Raw genomic sequence first — 18,823 nt, forward strand, 5'->3', positions numbered from 1 at the left:
TTGTGTTGTCTATGACTGTATATTTATATTTTACAGTTATATATTGATATAAGAGAGGTGAACTATTCCAATGGAACATCATAACTCATAAATGTATCGAAATATAACACAAACTCAATAAATTCTTCTAATTTTAATTTTGATTCAAATGAAACAATTTAGCATTTATTATGATCATACTTTAAAAAAAGTGAACATTTAATATTACACAAATCTAAAGTTTGTGGCAGTGATTGTGATTAATAAATATAGACTAATAGGTAGTTGAGTTTTTGATACTGACTATATCATGTGGAATATCTAGACGAGCCCGTTAGGGGAGTTAATATATTGAACATGATATAGTCAGTATCAAAAACTCAACCAGTTGGAAAGCAGGTCACAGTTTTACCCCAAGTTTATCAGCAACAATAAAGTCACGTGACCGTGAAAATTCAGTAAAGAAACGGACGAGACAAACCTCATTTTTACTCACTAAATGCTATTGTCGTAATAAAAACTTATTGACCTAAATAATCTTGAGTATACATAGTTTATTCTCGTCAAAGCTTACACATCAAATCAAAGTCCTTTATTCTTTATTTTATCTGCAAACTTGGAGTTTGGGTGAAAGTTGTCAAGTCTCCTGATCGAAAAATCTAAATATTTACGAGGAAACTAAAAATGATGGGCTGAATTTAAATTTGACAAAGCATCTCATTAAGACAAACACTCGATATGAATATCTCGGCAAAAGAATGTTGGATACGAAAACGTCAAATTGATTTCAAAACGAAGCGGTGGTTTTTATGCCGATTTGTGCAAGTGGTTATCTCCCCTTAATATCACCAATCAAAAATAAAAAATAAAAAAACAGCAAAATGCATAAAAATTAAGAAAGGAGTTTACTTTACAAAAATTAGTAAGAAAATAAACGAAACTCGATTTATAACTATGTTACGATAATATAAAAAAGAGATACTTCCCTATTTTTCAGAGAAGGACTAAATGTAAAAAATTAAAAGACAATATATTTAAAGTAAAAAAATAAAACAATTCAGAAATGTGGATAAATGACACCTACATGTAAAACTAAAAACCTAGCTATATTGAAAGAAATAAGTTCTGGCGGATGAAATATACTACATGTAATTTTTATATGTGGGATCCTTCCTAGCAGATTTTGTTTAAACACTTCTGGTAATATTTAATGCAATAAAACATAGTCAAGTTATACAATTTGAATAATCTTTCTGAAAATTGATATAATTATTAAATAAATAGTACTGATCATATATATTTTATAATTTAAAGTGTGACCAAAAGTCAACAAATTTCTTCAAATTAAGAGAGCCTTTAAACTCAAGCCTATGTTTCTTAGTTGAACAGTAAAATACAGAAAAGGGATTTATAAGTTTTATACCAAAAATATTGACAGAAATTCTGTAAAAAAATATGCTTTAAATTAAGTGAAAGTGACATAATTTTGAATTTCAGAATCATTATAATTGTAAAATTAAACTGCTAGATTAGCTTGTACAGTAGCCCTTTGTCTCATTTCTCGGTTTTTTTTTATTTTATAGATTATGAAAGTAAACTTTTTTGAAAAAAAAATGGGGCTTCTAATCTCTTGAACAGGTTGCTATATCAGCTGCTTTAATTATATATTTATAAACAAAGTATTGTATATATTCTTTACCTGAATACTAGTAATAGGAAATGAAATGAAACTGGTGGACAATTAAATTGTGTGCATTTTACTTCAATAATGATCAATGATGCTTAATAAATTTGACAAGAATTTGCCATTTGAATAAATTCAATTTTGTAAGAACATATCTCTATGAATTAACTTCTTGTTTGGCTGACTTGGCTTGACAAGTTAGTTTTGCTCTTATTACTATAGCTTACTAAGGAAAGAGATAATAATCAAAGCAAGATTTTATTAACTGACCTTCATTTCCTTTTTTCATATGTTTTTTTCCTACAGAATTTTCTTTGCAATGCATTTTCTATTGTTATTTTTGTGCTTTTGTCCATCCCGGATACAGTAGGCTATCAATAATTTGTCAGAATTTTCTAAGACGTTTAGCTTTAAACGCAATAAAGAAGATCTTTGTTTGTTGTTTCACTTTTCCAATGTGTAAAATTTTACTATGCACATGACCCTGACACATATTTTGTGCTATTTTGTTATAAACGTTACATGACGTATGTTGAAAAAAGAAAACAATGTCACCGTCAAATTGTGTAGGGGATCAATAGGGGTTTTAGTTACTTTAAAATACAAGTAATGTATGGAATTGTGAAAAAACACAACTTTTAATCCAAATTTCATTCATGTCTTTAATGATCAGTATTTTAGAGCACTTTGAAACAGGTACAATGAAAACAAGCTAAAATTCAGTTTTGAAGTAGAAACGTAGCAAAAACCAGATACAAATTGACATGGCTAAAATTGATGTATAAAAGTAAAAAATGATGGCTTCAAAATTATGTAGAAATTTGAAATAGGTTTCCCGGTTTCATTTAAGATTATAACCATTCTTTTCTGTATTTGGATACGTAAACGTCAAATTAGGAAAAATCGATTTTTTTGGCGAACAAAAAAGATGGCTATTTTTTTTTAGAACGGACAGGATAAAGGAATAGCAATAAAAAGCTATTTTTTGTAATTTTTTTATGTCGCAAAGAAATAATATTGGTCACACAACCTACAAATTTTATTATTTAATTATAATAAAAGCATGACAAGTTAATGAAAATACTTTAAACGTCAATCTTTTAGCCGATTGATTTGGCTGACTTTTTGACGTTACGGACGACAGTAGCGCCACCTAATTAATTCCCCCTGCTATTGTTGCTGATAGAGCTTGACGACAACGGCCGTATCGAAGGACTAGCTTTCCAACTGCAACTACCTATTATTCTGTTTATCGGTAATTATGATGTCAAGCAATGTTATGACGTCACGCAATGTATCGCCTAATATTTTCAGTGATACAGCCAGTACGTTGATACTCGAAAATATTAGGCAGTAAGATCAAAGGAAAAATATACGAATTACCGATAAATATACTTATGTATGTCATGCTTCATTTCTGATAGATTAATATTGTTTTTGATCATAAAACCTTGTATTATCTTATAATTTAATACAAAAATAATGAATATACATGCATGTGATCAAAACTAAGGTTCTTCTGAATTGAACATCCAACTATCTAATAAGTCTATGTTATGTATATAAATAAAATAAATGTTGATGCTTCCATATTTTTGCTAAAATACTCATTTCAAACATGTAAATTTTGAGGATCTGAAATACATTGTCAAACATAAAAAAAAATCCCACAGCTTTAAAAAAAAAAATAAGACCAACTTCCATTTCTTTATACATTGTAAATAAAAAGGTACGTCATCCAAAAAATAAACATGAAAGTCAAATCTATGCAGAACTTGACCCTTCATACAATAGCATTATCTTGACAGCATCAAAATTTTTATGATTTTTGTTTAAATCTAAGGTTTAAAAACAACAAAACAAAGATTACACATTTACTATTTGTAATGAGCAATTATAATATATCTAAATAACCGTATCAACGTATCTAAAACTAGTTACCTTAGGGAAATTTTTTTTAAACACCGAAACATTTTTTTGTGGAAAATTACTCAAAGAAGGCATTTAAAATTCTAATAAAAGCATGGGCTACATAAACATTGTTGAGGTTGAAATGAGCATTTTCATTATTTTATAAAAAAAATAGTATGAAATGAAAAAACTACAATACATTATGTATAAAGCAAATTACATTTAATTTATGTACATAAATATTTTTTATATCCTTCACAAAATCAAAATTCTTTTCTAAAAGAATGAATCAATAAACTGCACACAAAGGTTGACAAAGCTCAAATAAACAGTTACAGAACGTAATATAAATAATATCAATTTTCAATCATTAAATGAAACTGACATGTCATGGTGGATATTTTTAAATTTAGTAATTAAAATCTCTGTACAAATATCATTTAGAAAAAATAAATAGAGCAAAAAACTAAAGGCTCTAAAGAGCCTGTGTCGCTCACCTTGGTCTATGTGAATATTCAACAAAGGACACAGATGGATTCATGACAAAATTGTGTTTTAGTGATGGCGATGTGTTTGTAGATCTTCCTTTACTGAACATTCTTGCTACGTACAATTATCTCTATCTATAATGATTGGCCCAGTAGTTTCAGTGGAAAATGTTAGTACAAATTTTATGAATTTTTTTTAAAATTGACTATAAAGGGCAATAACTCCTTAGGGGGTCAATTGACCATTTTTGTCATGTTGACTTATTTTTAGGTCTTACTTTGCTGTAAATTATTGCTGTTTCCAGTTTATCTCTATCTATAATAATATTCAAGATAATGACAAAAAACGGCAAAATTTCCTTAAAATTACCAATTCAGGGGCAGCACTCTAACAATCAGTTGTCCAATTCATCTGCAAATTTCAGAGCAGATTGATCTTGACCTGATGAACAATATCAACCCCAATCAGATTTGCTCTGAATGCTGTGGTTCTTGAGTTACAGTATAAGCCAATCAAAGCACCAAATGCGCTGTAGGCAGTTAAGTACAATCAAATAAAGGCAACAGTAGTATACCGCTGTTCAAAACTCATAAATCCATGGACAAAAAACAAAATCGGGGTAACAAACTAAAACCGAGGGAAACGCATTAAATCAAAGTGATGGATATCACTCATGGAAAGATTAGAAGAGTAGTTTGCATTATTTCATATTAAGGTATGGTGGGGAAAATGAACATTTATAAAGCACTATTGCTGAAAATTGCATTTACAGCAGGTCTTTAGAACGAAACTTGCTTTTCCAGTATGAGGATAAAATGAGTTCAAATTAAATAATATGAGTCTCTAAATTTGCACAATTTTATTTAAACTGCAGTTTATATCTAATCGAAATTATGTTGCCGGTTCAGAATGTTTAAAAAAAAAAATGCAAAAATTCTTCTAGTAAATGTTATCAACTACATATCCTTGTAAGACATATATTTAGACCAACAGCTAAAAGCTTTAAAGTGCCAACAAAAATAATCTAAAAATGATGTTTGGGGCATTTTGTATGTTGAAACAGAGGTTATCATGGCATTGAAAATTAAAAGTTTAAGAGTACCTTTTAATCAGATTTTAAAGCATTTTTCAACACAGGGCATTTTCATTTTTTTTCTTCTAATAAAAATTCAAATGGCTAAAAAAGACATATTGATTGATGGGAAATAAACTAATAAACAATGGTTTGTTATAATTAAAATTTTATAAATTTTAAAACTGTTTCAAGCCAATTCCTGATAAAAAAGTCAACTAATCTAAATTGTTGATTAATAACAGATGATTATTGGAAATTTATCAATTAAATCATAGGCCATACTTGAATACACCTTTTACATATTCATATTTATATTCATATTTCATTTTTTTAAGATCTTGTTAATCCATTAATCATTTATCTTTCAGATATAATTTACAGAATCACTTTGTTATGTAGATCAAAATAAATTGTCAATAAATAAATCTATCGAATATACACATTTGTGTATTCACTTATGAGGTCAAATACTTGTGTATTAAGAATAAGATGCATATTAAAGTGGTCTGTATAATTATGTTAGACAGAGGTTGATAGGTAATGTGGTCAATTTCATTGGCAGTTTAGGAGGTGGGGCATTGTAATTAAAGGTCCACCTTGTCTCTGATTGTTTAGTGATAATGACAGTTGTCAATCATACTAGTGGAATCAATTCCCACTTACCTATTCAAAATGTTTTTAAAAAAACCTGTACATCAACACACCTTAATTACATACATTCTTGAATGAACTGCTCCAATAATATACCCAGTTTTTTTCAGTTATTTGTGTATTATGTGCACATACATGAGAACCATAGGGAACTATATTTTAGTGTGAATACATTTAGTAACAGTAGCTAACCTGTCCTGTTGTTAGGGAGGGTGGTGCCTAAGTAAAGATTTAGAACGAGTTCTAATCTTTCCAAAAAGCAGAGGCAAACTTGGCAGAAGTTAAGACGAATATTGTTGAAAAATTGGTGAAAATATTATCTCGGCTATTTCTCAAGTATTACATAATGTTTGTACCCTAAAATTTTCACTATCCAATCCCGCCACTTTCAAAAGTTGTCCAATTATTTATTTTAACATTTTTATTGTTTTACATTTGTAATTCCTGGTCTTTTAAAGCTTACTATTCAGTATACATGTAGTAAAATTTACAAGCTGCATGGAAGAATATACAACTGCTTACCAAATACCATGGACTTTTCATACGTTGTCCTTTTTGAACAAACCTTTGGTTTTCTAGTTTGAATGGGTTTACACTAGTAATTTCTGGGCCCTTTATAGCTTGTTGTTCAGTGTGAGCCAAGAAATTAAAAGTGACAAAGTTTATCCAACTGCACACTTAATATCATTGACCATTCACTAGTGGTTCCTCAATAACTGACCTAATCAAAAACTAATACATATTAGTCAATATACCATGACAAAGGGGTGGGCTAAATATTCTGGTAATGAGATATACCTACATTATTTATGTATGAGGGGGGCAAGGGGGTCCCCATAACAGCAAAACAGTGAATTTATTTGGTGAAAAACAGATAACAAGGAATTGAAAAGGTATAATAACAGAAAACAGCAAATGAAATATAAAAATAAATCTGTTCAGGACCAATCCAGTAGATAACTTGTGGTATGAACCTAGAAAATTTTATTTGTGTAAACAAGACTTTGCCTAGTCTTGAGGCCGTTGAGGCAGTTCTGCCTTGGTTGATTTTTTCCCGTTACTTGTACAATAAGTTATAGTATGGATGTTGAATTTTTCTGAACGAAATTACTAGTTTCTGTTTTTGATATAGGGATATTTTTAATCTCGGGCATTTGAGGGGTGAAATTTTAATGATTTAGGTTTTTTTTATTTAGTTTAAAAAAAAAAGTACAGCCAGTGACACTTTATCATCAATTTGATTTTTAGATTTTATTTCTGAAAAGCAATATATATACTTTACAAGTAATATAACAAAAACATTGATACACAATAATTTTTTCAATGACCTCATGATAAAACTTACTTATAGAATACAAAAAAAGTAACAAACTACAACCACTGAATCAAGGCTCCTGACTAAGTCTTGCGTTTCGGTGTTGTGTCATTGTTCTCCTCTTATATTTTCCCTCGGTTTTAGTTTGTTACCCCGATTTTGTTTTTTGTCAATGGATTTATGAGTTTTGAACAGCGGTATACTACTGTTGCCTTTATTTGGAAAAAGGCACATACAGAATGTGACTGTGTCAAATTAAGCACGCTAGTTGGTGTCCAATCCTCCCTTAATCAGGGACAGTGGTGTATTTGTACAATATAAAGATTATTATGTGGTCATTGAATAAAAATATCTATAATGAGTATCGATGTTTTTTTTATAACAAAATCCATACTATAAGTTATTGTACAAGTAATAAATGAATTATATCATAATTTCTACAAAATGCTACATGTTCATAGACAATGGATAATAATAATATATACTGGAATGGTCCTGGGTCCAATTGATTTTATATGTGTATGTTACTGAAATTCTTCTGCAAATACAGGGCCACCGGATATTACCAGTAGAACAACCCCAATAAATATACATTGTAAGAAGATGTGGTAAGCGTGCCAAAGAGACTATTATCCATTCAAATCACAATTTTTAATTAACTATCTTTAATTTATACAGAAGACTGGCTGTCAAAATGCTAACATTCCAATTTTCAATAACAGTTAACAGCAAATAGATTCTCACAATAACAGATAACAAAATAGAAAATAGTCCTATAACAGCTAACAAAGAATAAGGCAATAACAGCTAACAGTAAATATATTTTCAGAATAACAGATTAGAAAGAATTAAAATGCCCCATAACAGAATAACAGTAAAACCCCTTGCCCCCTCTCATGTATGTTCCTGTCCCCAGTCAGGAGCCTGCAATTCAGTAGCAGCCGTTTTTACATTCAGTTGAAAGGGGTGTATAATCTGCGGTTTTTAACCCTGGGAATGAAATTTATGGAAGGGTGCGGACTATGCAGTACTATAGGATTTCATGACATTTTTTTTCCAGAGTTGGGATACGATGTTGAACGAGGTTTGGTCAAGTAAACAGAAACATCATGTGTTGTCAATGTTATAATGTATTCTTGACAACTCTTTGTATTATTTAAAAATAAAAGTATTCTTGACTACTCTTTGTTATTAATTTTTATATAAAATAAGCAATCTAACAGTGTTGACTTAGTAATTTGCATAAAATTCAGCCTTTGATCGAATGTCCGCTTTGTTTCGGATTTGGTAAAATTTGTGTCATAGCATCTTAACTGTGTACATGAATCCTGAATATCAATAAAAGATGAACCCTTCAATGGTAAAACCATTATAGTCAAGATTAAACCTAGTGAAATCTTCAAAAGATCGATTTCGTTTAATGTTATTCAAGTGTGTACGAAACTATATTTCCAGGTGAAAGGTCACATTGTACAGGTGTATCCTCTTACGTGAATGAGTTTACAGGTTTGTGTGTAAAGCAGTTAATTAACCATGTCAACTTAAGATTTTCGTTTAAGTTCAGTACTTTTGTGATTTTACTTTTAACTAAAACACGAGAAAGGAAACCATCTTGAAATGACCTAGTTGACATCGACAAAATCTATAAATACGTATTCAAATGAGGTCCCAATTGACATTGCAATGGCCCTGATCGAGTATAATGTTTGGGGGTTTACACGATACATAGCAAGGATGACAAATAATAACATCAGCTTGCATTAAATAATTAAAAAAAATACATATCTTCATACAATGTAGAAATAAAATAATCAAGTATTCTTACAAATTCAAGACTAATACAAAGAGTAGGTAAGACAATGCTTTTAAATATTTACCTTTAGTAGGATGGAATCCACCAAATTCAACGGCGTAATAGCCGCAAAATAATATCCATGCGCCATTCATGCCATTTGGCAAATTTTAATGCCTTCATTGCAAACATTTTCGGGGATGAAATTATTCTTACAATAGTTCACTTACATCTTCATCAACAGCACAGACGATAAAAAGCTAAGCTTAACTTTTTAATTAGCACTTTTTCAAATGGGGAACATCAATTGTTTTTAGGAAAACCGACGATCATTTAAGGTAATCTTCCTTATATTTATTGTTTTTTATAACAAAAAGTGTGAAAAAAATGTCTAATTAGTTATAAAGAATCTGCCAGATCAGAGCAATGGCACTTTTCAAAAATTCCCAGGGGGGAACCCAAATCCAGGGTGCTCGCATAAGGCAGCTTTACTGCCTAAAAACTGCATTTTACCCTTTTGTTCTATTTTTAGCCATGGTGGCCATCTTGTTTGGTTGGCCTGGTCACCAGATACAATTTTAAAACTAGATACCCCAATGATGGTTGTGGCCAAGTTTGATTTTATTTGGCCCAGTTGTTTCAGAAAAAAAGATTTTTGTAAAAGATAACTCAGATTTACGAAAAATGGTTAAAAATGGACTATAAAGGGCAATAACTCCTAAAGGGGTCAACTGACCATTTTGGTCCAGTTGATTTATGTGTAAATCTTACTTTGCTGAACATTATTGCTGTTTACAGTTTATCTCTATCTATAGTAATATTCAAGACAATAACCAAAAACAGCAAAATTTCCTTAAAATTACCAATTCAGGGGCAGCAACCCAACAACCTGTTGTCCGATTCATCTGAAAATTTCAGGGCAGATAGATCTTGACCTGATTAACAATTTTACCCATGTCAGATTTGCTCTAAATGCTTTGGTTTTTGAGTTCTAAGCCAAAAACTACATTTTACCCCTATGTTCTATTTTTAGCCATGGTGGCCATCTTGTTTGGTTAGCCAAGTCAGCGGACACAATTTTTAAACTAGATACCTTAATGATGATTGTGGCCAAGTTTGATTTTATTTGGCCCATTAGTTTCAGAGGAGAAGTTTTGTGTAAAAGTTAATGACGACAGACGACGACGGACGCCAAGTGATGAGAAAAGCTCACTTGGCCCTTTGGGCCAGGTGAGCTAAAAACAAAAAACACTGTGTTAAACGTAAGACTACAATTTTGTGTACATAATCATTTCTTTTCTCTAAAGCCATGTAAAGAATTCTTTCTAGTAAATAATTTACATTGGTGGTTGGTGAAAACGTAAGTGGAATACTGAAAGATATTTGGAAACAGTTGTTCACCTCAACTGAGCAGCTATCCATAAAATATTTCTATTAATGTAACAAGTTCATGAAATTTTCCCAATTGAAAGATCCTTAATATACTAAAAATTGGTCAACTGAAATGAAATGCAATGATTTCAAAAAATAAATAATGTCCATTGTAAAATCTGGCATCTAGTTAATTTAAAATAAAATGCAAAAACATTTGGATTCACTATCATATCTGCCAACCAGGTTTTACATTGGATACTGACTGACTTCTTTTAAAATTCCTGAAAAAAAATCAAAGAGAAAAACATAATTATATTATTGAGTAAAATAGAAAAACCACAACAAATTGAATACAATTTCGACAGTATGTGCAGATAAACCTGCTGCAGCAGTCTAATCTTTGAAAGATCAACTTTAAAAAAAAAACACATCTAGAAATTACCTTATTGAGTCTTACTGAAACTAACTCTTATAATAACCACTTAAGAGCTTGTCCATGAGAAAACCATGCAATATGCCAAAAATCGTCCGGAAGCTAGTTTCGAAATATAATGTTATGTGACATGTATATGGAAGGATACCATGTAGGGACTCTGTGTAAACCATCAAAAGTGCAAATATTTGATTCTATTTTTAGAAATAAGCAATTCTATTTTTAGAACACATCCAAGCAATGGCACAAGCATTTTCTTATGAAAAAATGGCCATTTTAGTTATTGTTTTTTTTGTCATTTTTATAGCAAATGTAGTAATTTTCTTTGACAGAATGCAAGTTAAACATGTTTTAAACTGCAGAAAACGGTTTTTACCGTCAAATTTTATGAATTGGCACCATGCCAACTTTTGAAAAATGATTGGTACAGAGAGGTTGGTGCTGCTTACTGTTTTTAAAAGTTATCAATTTGCAAGATAACACCTGAATTTTGTGTCTGTTGTGCTTTTTATGTTTCATAAGGTTGATATCTTCAGAATCTGTAAACTTTTGCTTTGCAAATAATTTTTAATGACATTTTGAGCATGTCAAAAAATCTAAAAAATTTAACGAAAAAAAAGAAGAATTTCAAGCAGAATATACTATTTAATTTTAAACAAGCTCCTCAATTTTAACTCAAAGTTACTAGTATATAGAAAATAATTAAAGAGAAAAATTTAAGAACACAATATTAATTTTTTAACATCAAAATTGAGAAATTCAAGGGTTTTAGATGAATTTAATTATCAAAATATTTGTCCTATCTTAATCCAATATTCATATGCTATAGTTTTCATCAGGACATAACAGTTCTAATTTTAAATATTTATTTGGTACATATATATTTGATTTAATAATTTCAAACTTAACCTTAAATTTCTGGCTGTACAGAAAAATTAAGAAAAAAAAATCATGGTGCCCTAGTCAAAGATTGATTTACCTCCCCTGATTGTACTCTTTAATGTTTACATTGGAGACAAAATGGAACCACATCTTCTGCTGTATTATTTCATGGACAATCTGTAATTATGTTATTAATGCATAACAATGCAGTATGAGAAAAAGAATGAAATGCAATGTACATTTGCTTATGAAGCTGAATGTGGACAATCATTGCATTAATTATGCTTCAAATGTCCTGTGTATCCCTATAACCAAATGTGACAAACCCACAAGTACCCATTTACGTAGTCTTGGGTGTAACTCCACGGACTATGAACTACCAAAAGGGCTTTTGATACTGTACAGAAGTGGGATATTTTCAATAGACTATTCGTCATGTGACATTAACATATGCCCGAAACACAGGGATGATTTTTGAATATATTGGAGGCGTCAAACAAGAAGGTGCCAGTCACCTACACATCCAGACCAGAGTGTTGCAAAACCAAGCAGAGGCATACATGCATCAGTATGCAAAGAGCTATGGATGACAAAGAGAATATCTTTGCCAGTTGGTTCAGGTACAAATTTCTAGTATGATTTAAAAGTGTGATAAAACTTCTTTAGATAAAACTTTGTATGGAAAAGGGGGAAGGTGGGGTTATACAATGTACATGTACAAAAATGTAAATGCACTTCATGTGAAATACTCAATTTAATTAAATTCTTACAAAAAATTAAATGTCATTCATACAAAAAATATTTGGAAGATATTCTGAGACAATTTATTTTGGGGTGGTGGTGGTATTATTTTATTTTATTTCTTTTTTTTTTGGGGGGGGGGGGGGGGGATTGCTATATTTTCTATGCACATGTCAACACAGAGTGGTACAAATGTACATGTTAACAGTTAAGCTTCAATATCACCTCACTGCAGGTGTAAGATAGCCCGAGCACTGGTTAGAGCAGAATAATTTAAAAACTGACTCACAACAACTGTGAATTGATGAATTAAGCCATCAAATAATATTGATAAAAAAATTGGCCAACTGAATCAAATTTTCCTGTCATAATTAAGTCAACAAGCACAAAGAAGTTTATAAAATGTTACGCACATTTAGCATGATTTGACTTCCACAGGGCACTTTAAGATATATCGAATTTTAACAGAAATAAACAGGAATTTCAAATGCAAGAGAATCTGATAATTTAGTTTTCACCAGTAAGTGCTTACAGTACCATTCTTTATCATATAAATAGTAAATTACTGTCAATTCAGAAATTATTGCACTGTTTTTGTTCAACAATGAGCAAAGCCCATACTGCATAGTTGGCTAACGAGAAAACTAATTGCCTTATTTATTTATGTATTTATTTCATATATACATATATGATATATGCAACTCGTCTAAACATCAACCCAACAATGTTAGATCTGTAAATTTGCTTTCACAAATTTTCGGTTCTTCCCTCGCCAGTATTCGAACCCATGCTACTGTGATATCGTGACACCAAATCGACTGCACTGCAGCCGTCCCGCTAGACCACACAACCACCTGCGAAAGCAAATTTACAGATCTAACATTGTTGGGTTGACGTTTAGACGAGTTGTATATACATTATGTACACAGCCATGTATGACCACCGTTGATGGTGATCCGATGGATACATCTGTTGTAGGGTTGTCACTGACTCAGACGTACATATATGATATATGATATATGTATATATATATATATATAAAAAGAATGAGGATATGTGGTTTGATTGCCAAAGAGACAATTATCCACTACCATTACATTTATTAAGTGAAGTGGCTTTATCAATAAAAAAAAAAACTAATAGAGAATAGTCGGCTGTAAAATTTTAAACAGTAAAAAAGAATGAAAGCAAATGGCCCATATTTACGACATATCAATTAACGAACAACAAATATGACAGACATGAACTAATCATGTCCAAAAATAAACCGAAGATATAAACAGATTATTAGTAAAATTTCCACAAATAATGAACAATAACCATGCTAACTTAAGTTTTCTTGGAGTGATTTAGGTACTGATTAATATCAGCAATATCTCAGACAAGTGGATTTTTTAAAGTGCAAGCAGGGGACATTGCTACTGTGTTATTTAGCTATTTTGGAAATAAGCATTGGTTTTGCTCCTTAGCCTCCATTTTGCTAAGATATCAATTGATAAAATATTTAAAGAAAAACAATATTCATTTTGCCAAGATATCAATTTATAAAATATTAAAAGAAAAACAATATTTTTTTAGTTATTGACCTGGGACAATGTGCAATGGGGGTAACATTGATTCTCTCATTTCAAGGCAAGAATCCTTCACACCGAACAAAAAGCTATAAATTATATAATAATGGGTCCCAAAACTTATTACTAGTGTAAAACCATTCAAACGGGAAAACTAATGGTCTAATCTATATAAAAAAACCGAGAAACGAGAAACACTTATAAATTACATAAACAACGACAACTACTGTACGACAGATTCCTGGCTTAGGACAGTAGGACAGGTGCAAACATTTGCAGCGAGATTAAACTTTTTAATGATACCAAACCTTCTCCCTTTTTCTGAAACAGTAGCATAACATCACAACAATGAAAACCCCACGATTAAATATCAATTGGAAGGCTTACCTCAATCAAAAAAGGTAAATTAACACACTATGAACAAATAAATTTGATCTACAATACCTGAATGCACATAGACAGTTAACAAAATTTTAATTTGTATAATGGTATCACGCTTGCAGACACTTAGTTTCTGGACAATAACCTTAGTTTTAGTGAATGGATCTCTATAACATCTAAACAAAAAGTTTGAAACCAAAAAAAGGATGGTTGGTATTGATTTTGGGGGTTACATATATAGTTCTAACAGTTTTAGGAATTAAGGGGATAAAAAGGGGTCCAAACAATGATTTTCTAGTTATCCAGACAACAACTTTTGTGTAAGTGAATGGATTTTAAGAAATTATACCACAAAGTTCAATAGCAAAAAAGGAAGGTTGGGATTGATTTTCTGGGTATTATGGTCCGAACTGTTTAGGAAATAGTGGCTAAAAAGGGGCCAAAAAGATGAAAAACAATACTTTTATAATGCTTTATATAAATTGCTTATTTCTTGGCTAATTTCAATGGGGTTTTATTCTTGAATGCTTTGATATACTGAATCGAACCATGTATTTAGATTTTTGGCCCTTTATCAAATTGGTCCACATTGAGTCAAAAGGGTCTAACATTAAATTTTGTTTGAATTCATCAAAAATTAAATTATGGGGGTTCTTTGATATGCCGAATCTTACTGTGTATTTAGATTTTTAATTTTGGGTCTCGTTTTCAAAAAAGTTGGTCTACATAATGGTTCAAAGGGTCCAAAGATTTCAAAGTGAACCAAAATTCTAAAAAAAACATTATAATTTTTTTTTCAGAATCAGAATGTGACTTTCCACTCAGACATTTACCCAGACCACAACCTCTGATTGGGAAGAAGAAAACATGGCCCCAAGAGATATTTTCAATGCTGCACTGAATAAAAATGCTTTCCAGAAATTTTCCAGCACCAAATTCACAGCTACAGTTGCCATGGACTAGCCTCTCAAAAAGTTCATCCTCATAGTATACCAAAATTATTACAGAAGCTATCCAGCTGATTGCACAGTATGTTGCACCAGGTCAAGAAAATATTCTTTTGAAGGATGTGTGCAAGAAGTGGATATCATTAAAGGAAGACAAACCTGACACAATGACTGAAGCATTGATTGCATCATATCAACAGCAGAACAACATATTAAGTCAGATGTGCAAGTTTTATCCCTACTTGCAAATACGCATACAAAGGAAAGATTAATGGAACTGGTACCAGGACAGAGTGTTTTTAAAATTGATGCTGCCCGAAGACATGCAACACTAACATTTCCAGGACAATTAATAAATCCACCAAAGGTCTATCGTTCCAGATTGAGCATGCCAAGAGTAATGCATTTCATTGAATTTATTTCTTGCCCCACTTACCATCAGGCTGTTGATTATGGATCCAAGACCTTAGCATTGTAAACTGAAAACAGTTTTACATAAAGGCACTAAGGAGTATAATATTTAACCTGTTAATGGGCTAATGCTACATTAAGGGAAAAACAAAAACTCTTAATAAAATTTTGGGGTCACTTATGTTTTTCATATTAAAAAAATCATACTTTCTGTAGAAGAGGGGCGAGTGATATCAGATAGACATGTAGTTGTTAATTAATGTTATTTTTTTTATTTTTTTTATAGAAAACAGCTTTTTCTGCTTTAGTAAAAACAAGTTAGCTATAAATCTAAGCAAGGAAAAACTAACTATTCATGATTTTTTTTCAAAATATGTTGAAACAAAGGGGTTACTTTATTTCTGAAACTTGTTCATTTGTTCTAATTTACCTCCATATGATAAGTTATCTCCCTTTTTGATAGAACTGTTCTAAAATCTGTAAATACATTATCACAATAGGTTTGTATTAGAATCTTATCATATCAACCTTTTTTATGGTCTATTTAAAATTCAGCAATATTTGATAAAGTACTTTCACAGAAAATAATTTGTTTTTTACAGGCAAAAAATGGTGTTTAGCCACCCCCTCCCCTACCATCTTTAAGCAACCAAACTTCATTTTCTAAAAACTGTGTGTTTATTATTTCTATGTAGTCTGCTTTTTATTAATTTTCATGTAGACCCAATTTTAATATCTGGTAGAATTATTATTTTGCAAAAAGTGTGTCATTTATTTATTTTGCCTTTGCTCAAATTTGTTGCCAACCAATAACACAATGATTTTTAATTGTTCATACTCACCAAGATATTTTAAAAGAATTATTTTATTTAATTTAATCTCTTGTATAATCTGAGTAAAGCCCCACTTCCAGTGTCCATTTTTAATAAGTCACGGTTTGCTTTATTGAATCTGGAATTTTATCAATTTTTCAGGTTTAAAAAAAAAGGGGGGATAGTAGATTTGAAATATTTTTTTTGATATTCAAATGCAAAGCAAAACCTGTTATATGGTAGCAAGTAAGACTTAAATTATTGTAAAAAAAGCAAAAAGAAAGAAATAAAAGTGTTATCTTAGTATATACAACCCTATGAACTTTGGCATTTTTTAGAAAATAGGAAATTTGGAAAATTGCTAAATTTACAGACTTATCTGCCCTTGGGTAACTTTATTTTTTTTTAATGGCAGATATGGCTATGAAAAGGTCTTTGTATTGTGTTTTACAATTGATGCCACTTTTGTTGATGATTTGTTTATAAATATATTAAATATTGTTTCAAAATATGCTCATTTTGTGTATTTTCTATTTGTTTTCATACGAAAATTTCCAAATTACAGGTGGCGCCCCCTACGGCCAAGATATATAAATCAGATCAAAACATTATATTCATTTACAGTAGTTATGGTAAGGTTTACCTACAAACAATAATTCATAAAGATTGGCAAATATTGATTCCGGACTATTTTGCATGGTTTTCTCATGGACAGGCTCTTAATATGAATAAACGTAGATGTCTGCATTGGCAGATCCAGGGGGGGGGGGGGGGGGGGGCTTTTTTTGGCCGATCAATGTATATGAATGGAGACATATAGTTGGAACCCCCCCTTTTTAAAATGGCTGGATCCGCCCCTGGTGGGGTAAAAGTGTCAATGAGACAACAATACAAAAACATAAAGAACCAATAGACAGTCAGAGGTCAAAATCAAAAGTTGAAACAATAGACTGGTAATTGATTGGTAGGTGGTTAAATGCACTTTCATCAGTCAATCAACTCTACAATATTACCTATCACATCTAAACAAACGAATTTGTCTTGAACTTGTTTCTCTAAATAATGCCTCTATTATAATTTTTCTCGAACTTGGAGTATTAAGTAGATAAAAAATAACATATTAAAAGTAAAACAATGTTAAAAACTAGAGGCTCTGAAGAGCCTGTGTCGCTCACCTTGGTCCAAGTGCATATTAAACAAAGGACACAGATGGATTCATGACAAAATTGTGTTTTGGTGATGGTGATGTGTTTGTAGATCTTACTTTCCTGAACATTCTTGCTGCTTACAATTATCTCTATCTATACTGATATTGGCCCAGTCATGCCAGTAGTTACAGTGGAAAATATTTTGAAAAAATTTACAAAATTTATGAAAATTGTAAAAAAATGACTATGAAGGGCAATAACTCCTTAAGGGATCAGTTGACCATTTTGGTCATGTTGACTTATTTGTAGGTCTTTTTTTGCTGTACATTATTGCTGTTTACACTTTATCTCAATCTATAATAACATTGAACATAACCAAAAGCTGCAAAATTTCTTAAAATTACCAATTCAGGTGCACCTACCCAACAACAGGTTGCCTGATTGGTATAATAATTTCAGGGCAGAAAGATCTTGACCTAATGACCATTTTCTCTTTGTCAGATTTACTCTGAATGCTGAGCCAAAAACTGCATTTCCCCCTATTCACTATTTTTAGCCATGTCAGCAATCTTGGTTTGCGGGAGGGGTCGTCAGACACAATTTTTAAACTAGATACCCTAATGATGATTGTGGACCAGTTTGGTCATTGTGACTAATTAGTAGATTTAACTTTGCTGAACATTATTGCTGTTTACAGTTTATCTCTATCTATAATATATTCAAGATAATAACCAAAGACAGCAAAATTTTATTAAAATTACCAATTCAGGGGCAGCAACCCCACAATGGGTTGTCTGATTCATCTGGAATTTTTAGGACAGATAGAAATTGACCTGATAAATAATTTATACCATGTCAGATTTGCTCAAAATCTTTGGTTTCAGAGATATGAGCCAAATTCTATTTTAAGACATCTTTGTTGGTGTGCCGGGTTACCAGACACATTTTTTAAACTAGATACCCCAATGATGATTGTGGTCAAGTTTGGTTACATTTGGTTTTTTATTCTCATATATTCTATGTATAATTTTTGGACTAGTTTGAATCTCGGTCTATTTCTGTAATTTATTCTTACATACTTTTGATTTTTTAACCCTGTATGCGTACATTGCCTATGTAAATTTTAAAATTGTTTGTATGCACATTGAACGACAAATTTATGTGACGTATATAATTTTTCTGACGTCGGACACTCAAGTAGATCCATGTGTTCGTGGATAGGTTTTT

At 31.0% G+C, this 18,823-nt stretch overlaps 1 protein-coding gene across 2 annotated transcripts in view; it reads right to left on the reverse strand.

Moving 5' to 3' along the window:
• Positions 1 to 120: 120 nt before the first annotated feature.
• Positions 121 to 18,823, reverse strand: part of LOC134683331 (kinesin-like protein KIF18A) — a 127,805-nt gene continuing 109,102 nt past the window's right edge. For both annotated transcript variants that reach the window (XM_063542561.1, XM_063542562.1), the window contains exon 20: positions 121 to 10,551. In XM_063542561.1, the coding sequence (XP_063398631.1) occupies positions 10,497 to 10,551 (55 nt within the window). In that variant the 3' untranslated portion in view covers positions 121 to 10,496. The remainder of the gene's footprint in view (positions 10,552 to 18,823) is intronic.

The sequence above is a fragment of the Mytilus trossulus genome, chromosome 9 (genome assembly GCF_036588685.1).
Source record: "Mytilus trossulus isolate FHL-02 chromosome 9, PNRI_Mtr1.1.1.hap1, whole genome shotgun sequence".
NCBI classification, from domain to species: domain Eukaryota; kingdom Metazoa; phylum Mollusca; class Bivalvia; order Mytilida; family Mytilidae; genus Mytilus; species Mytilus trossulus.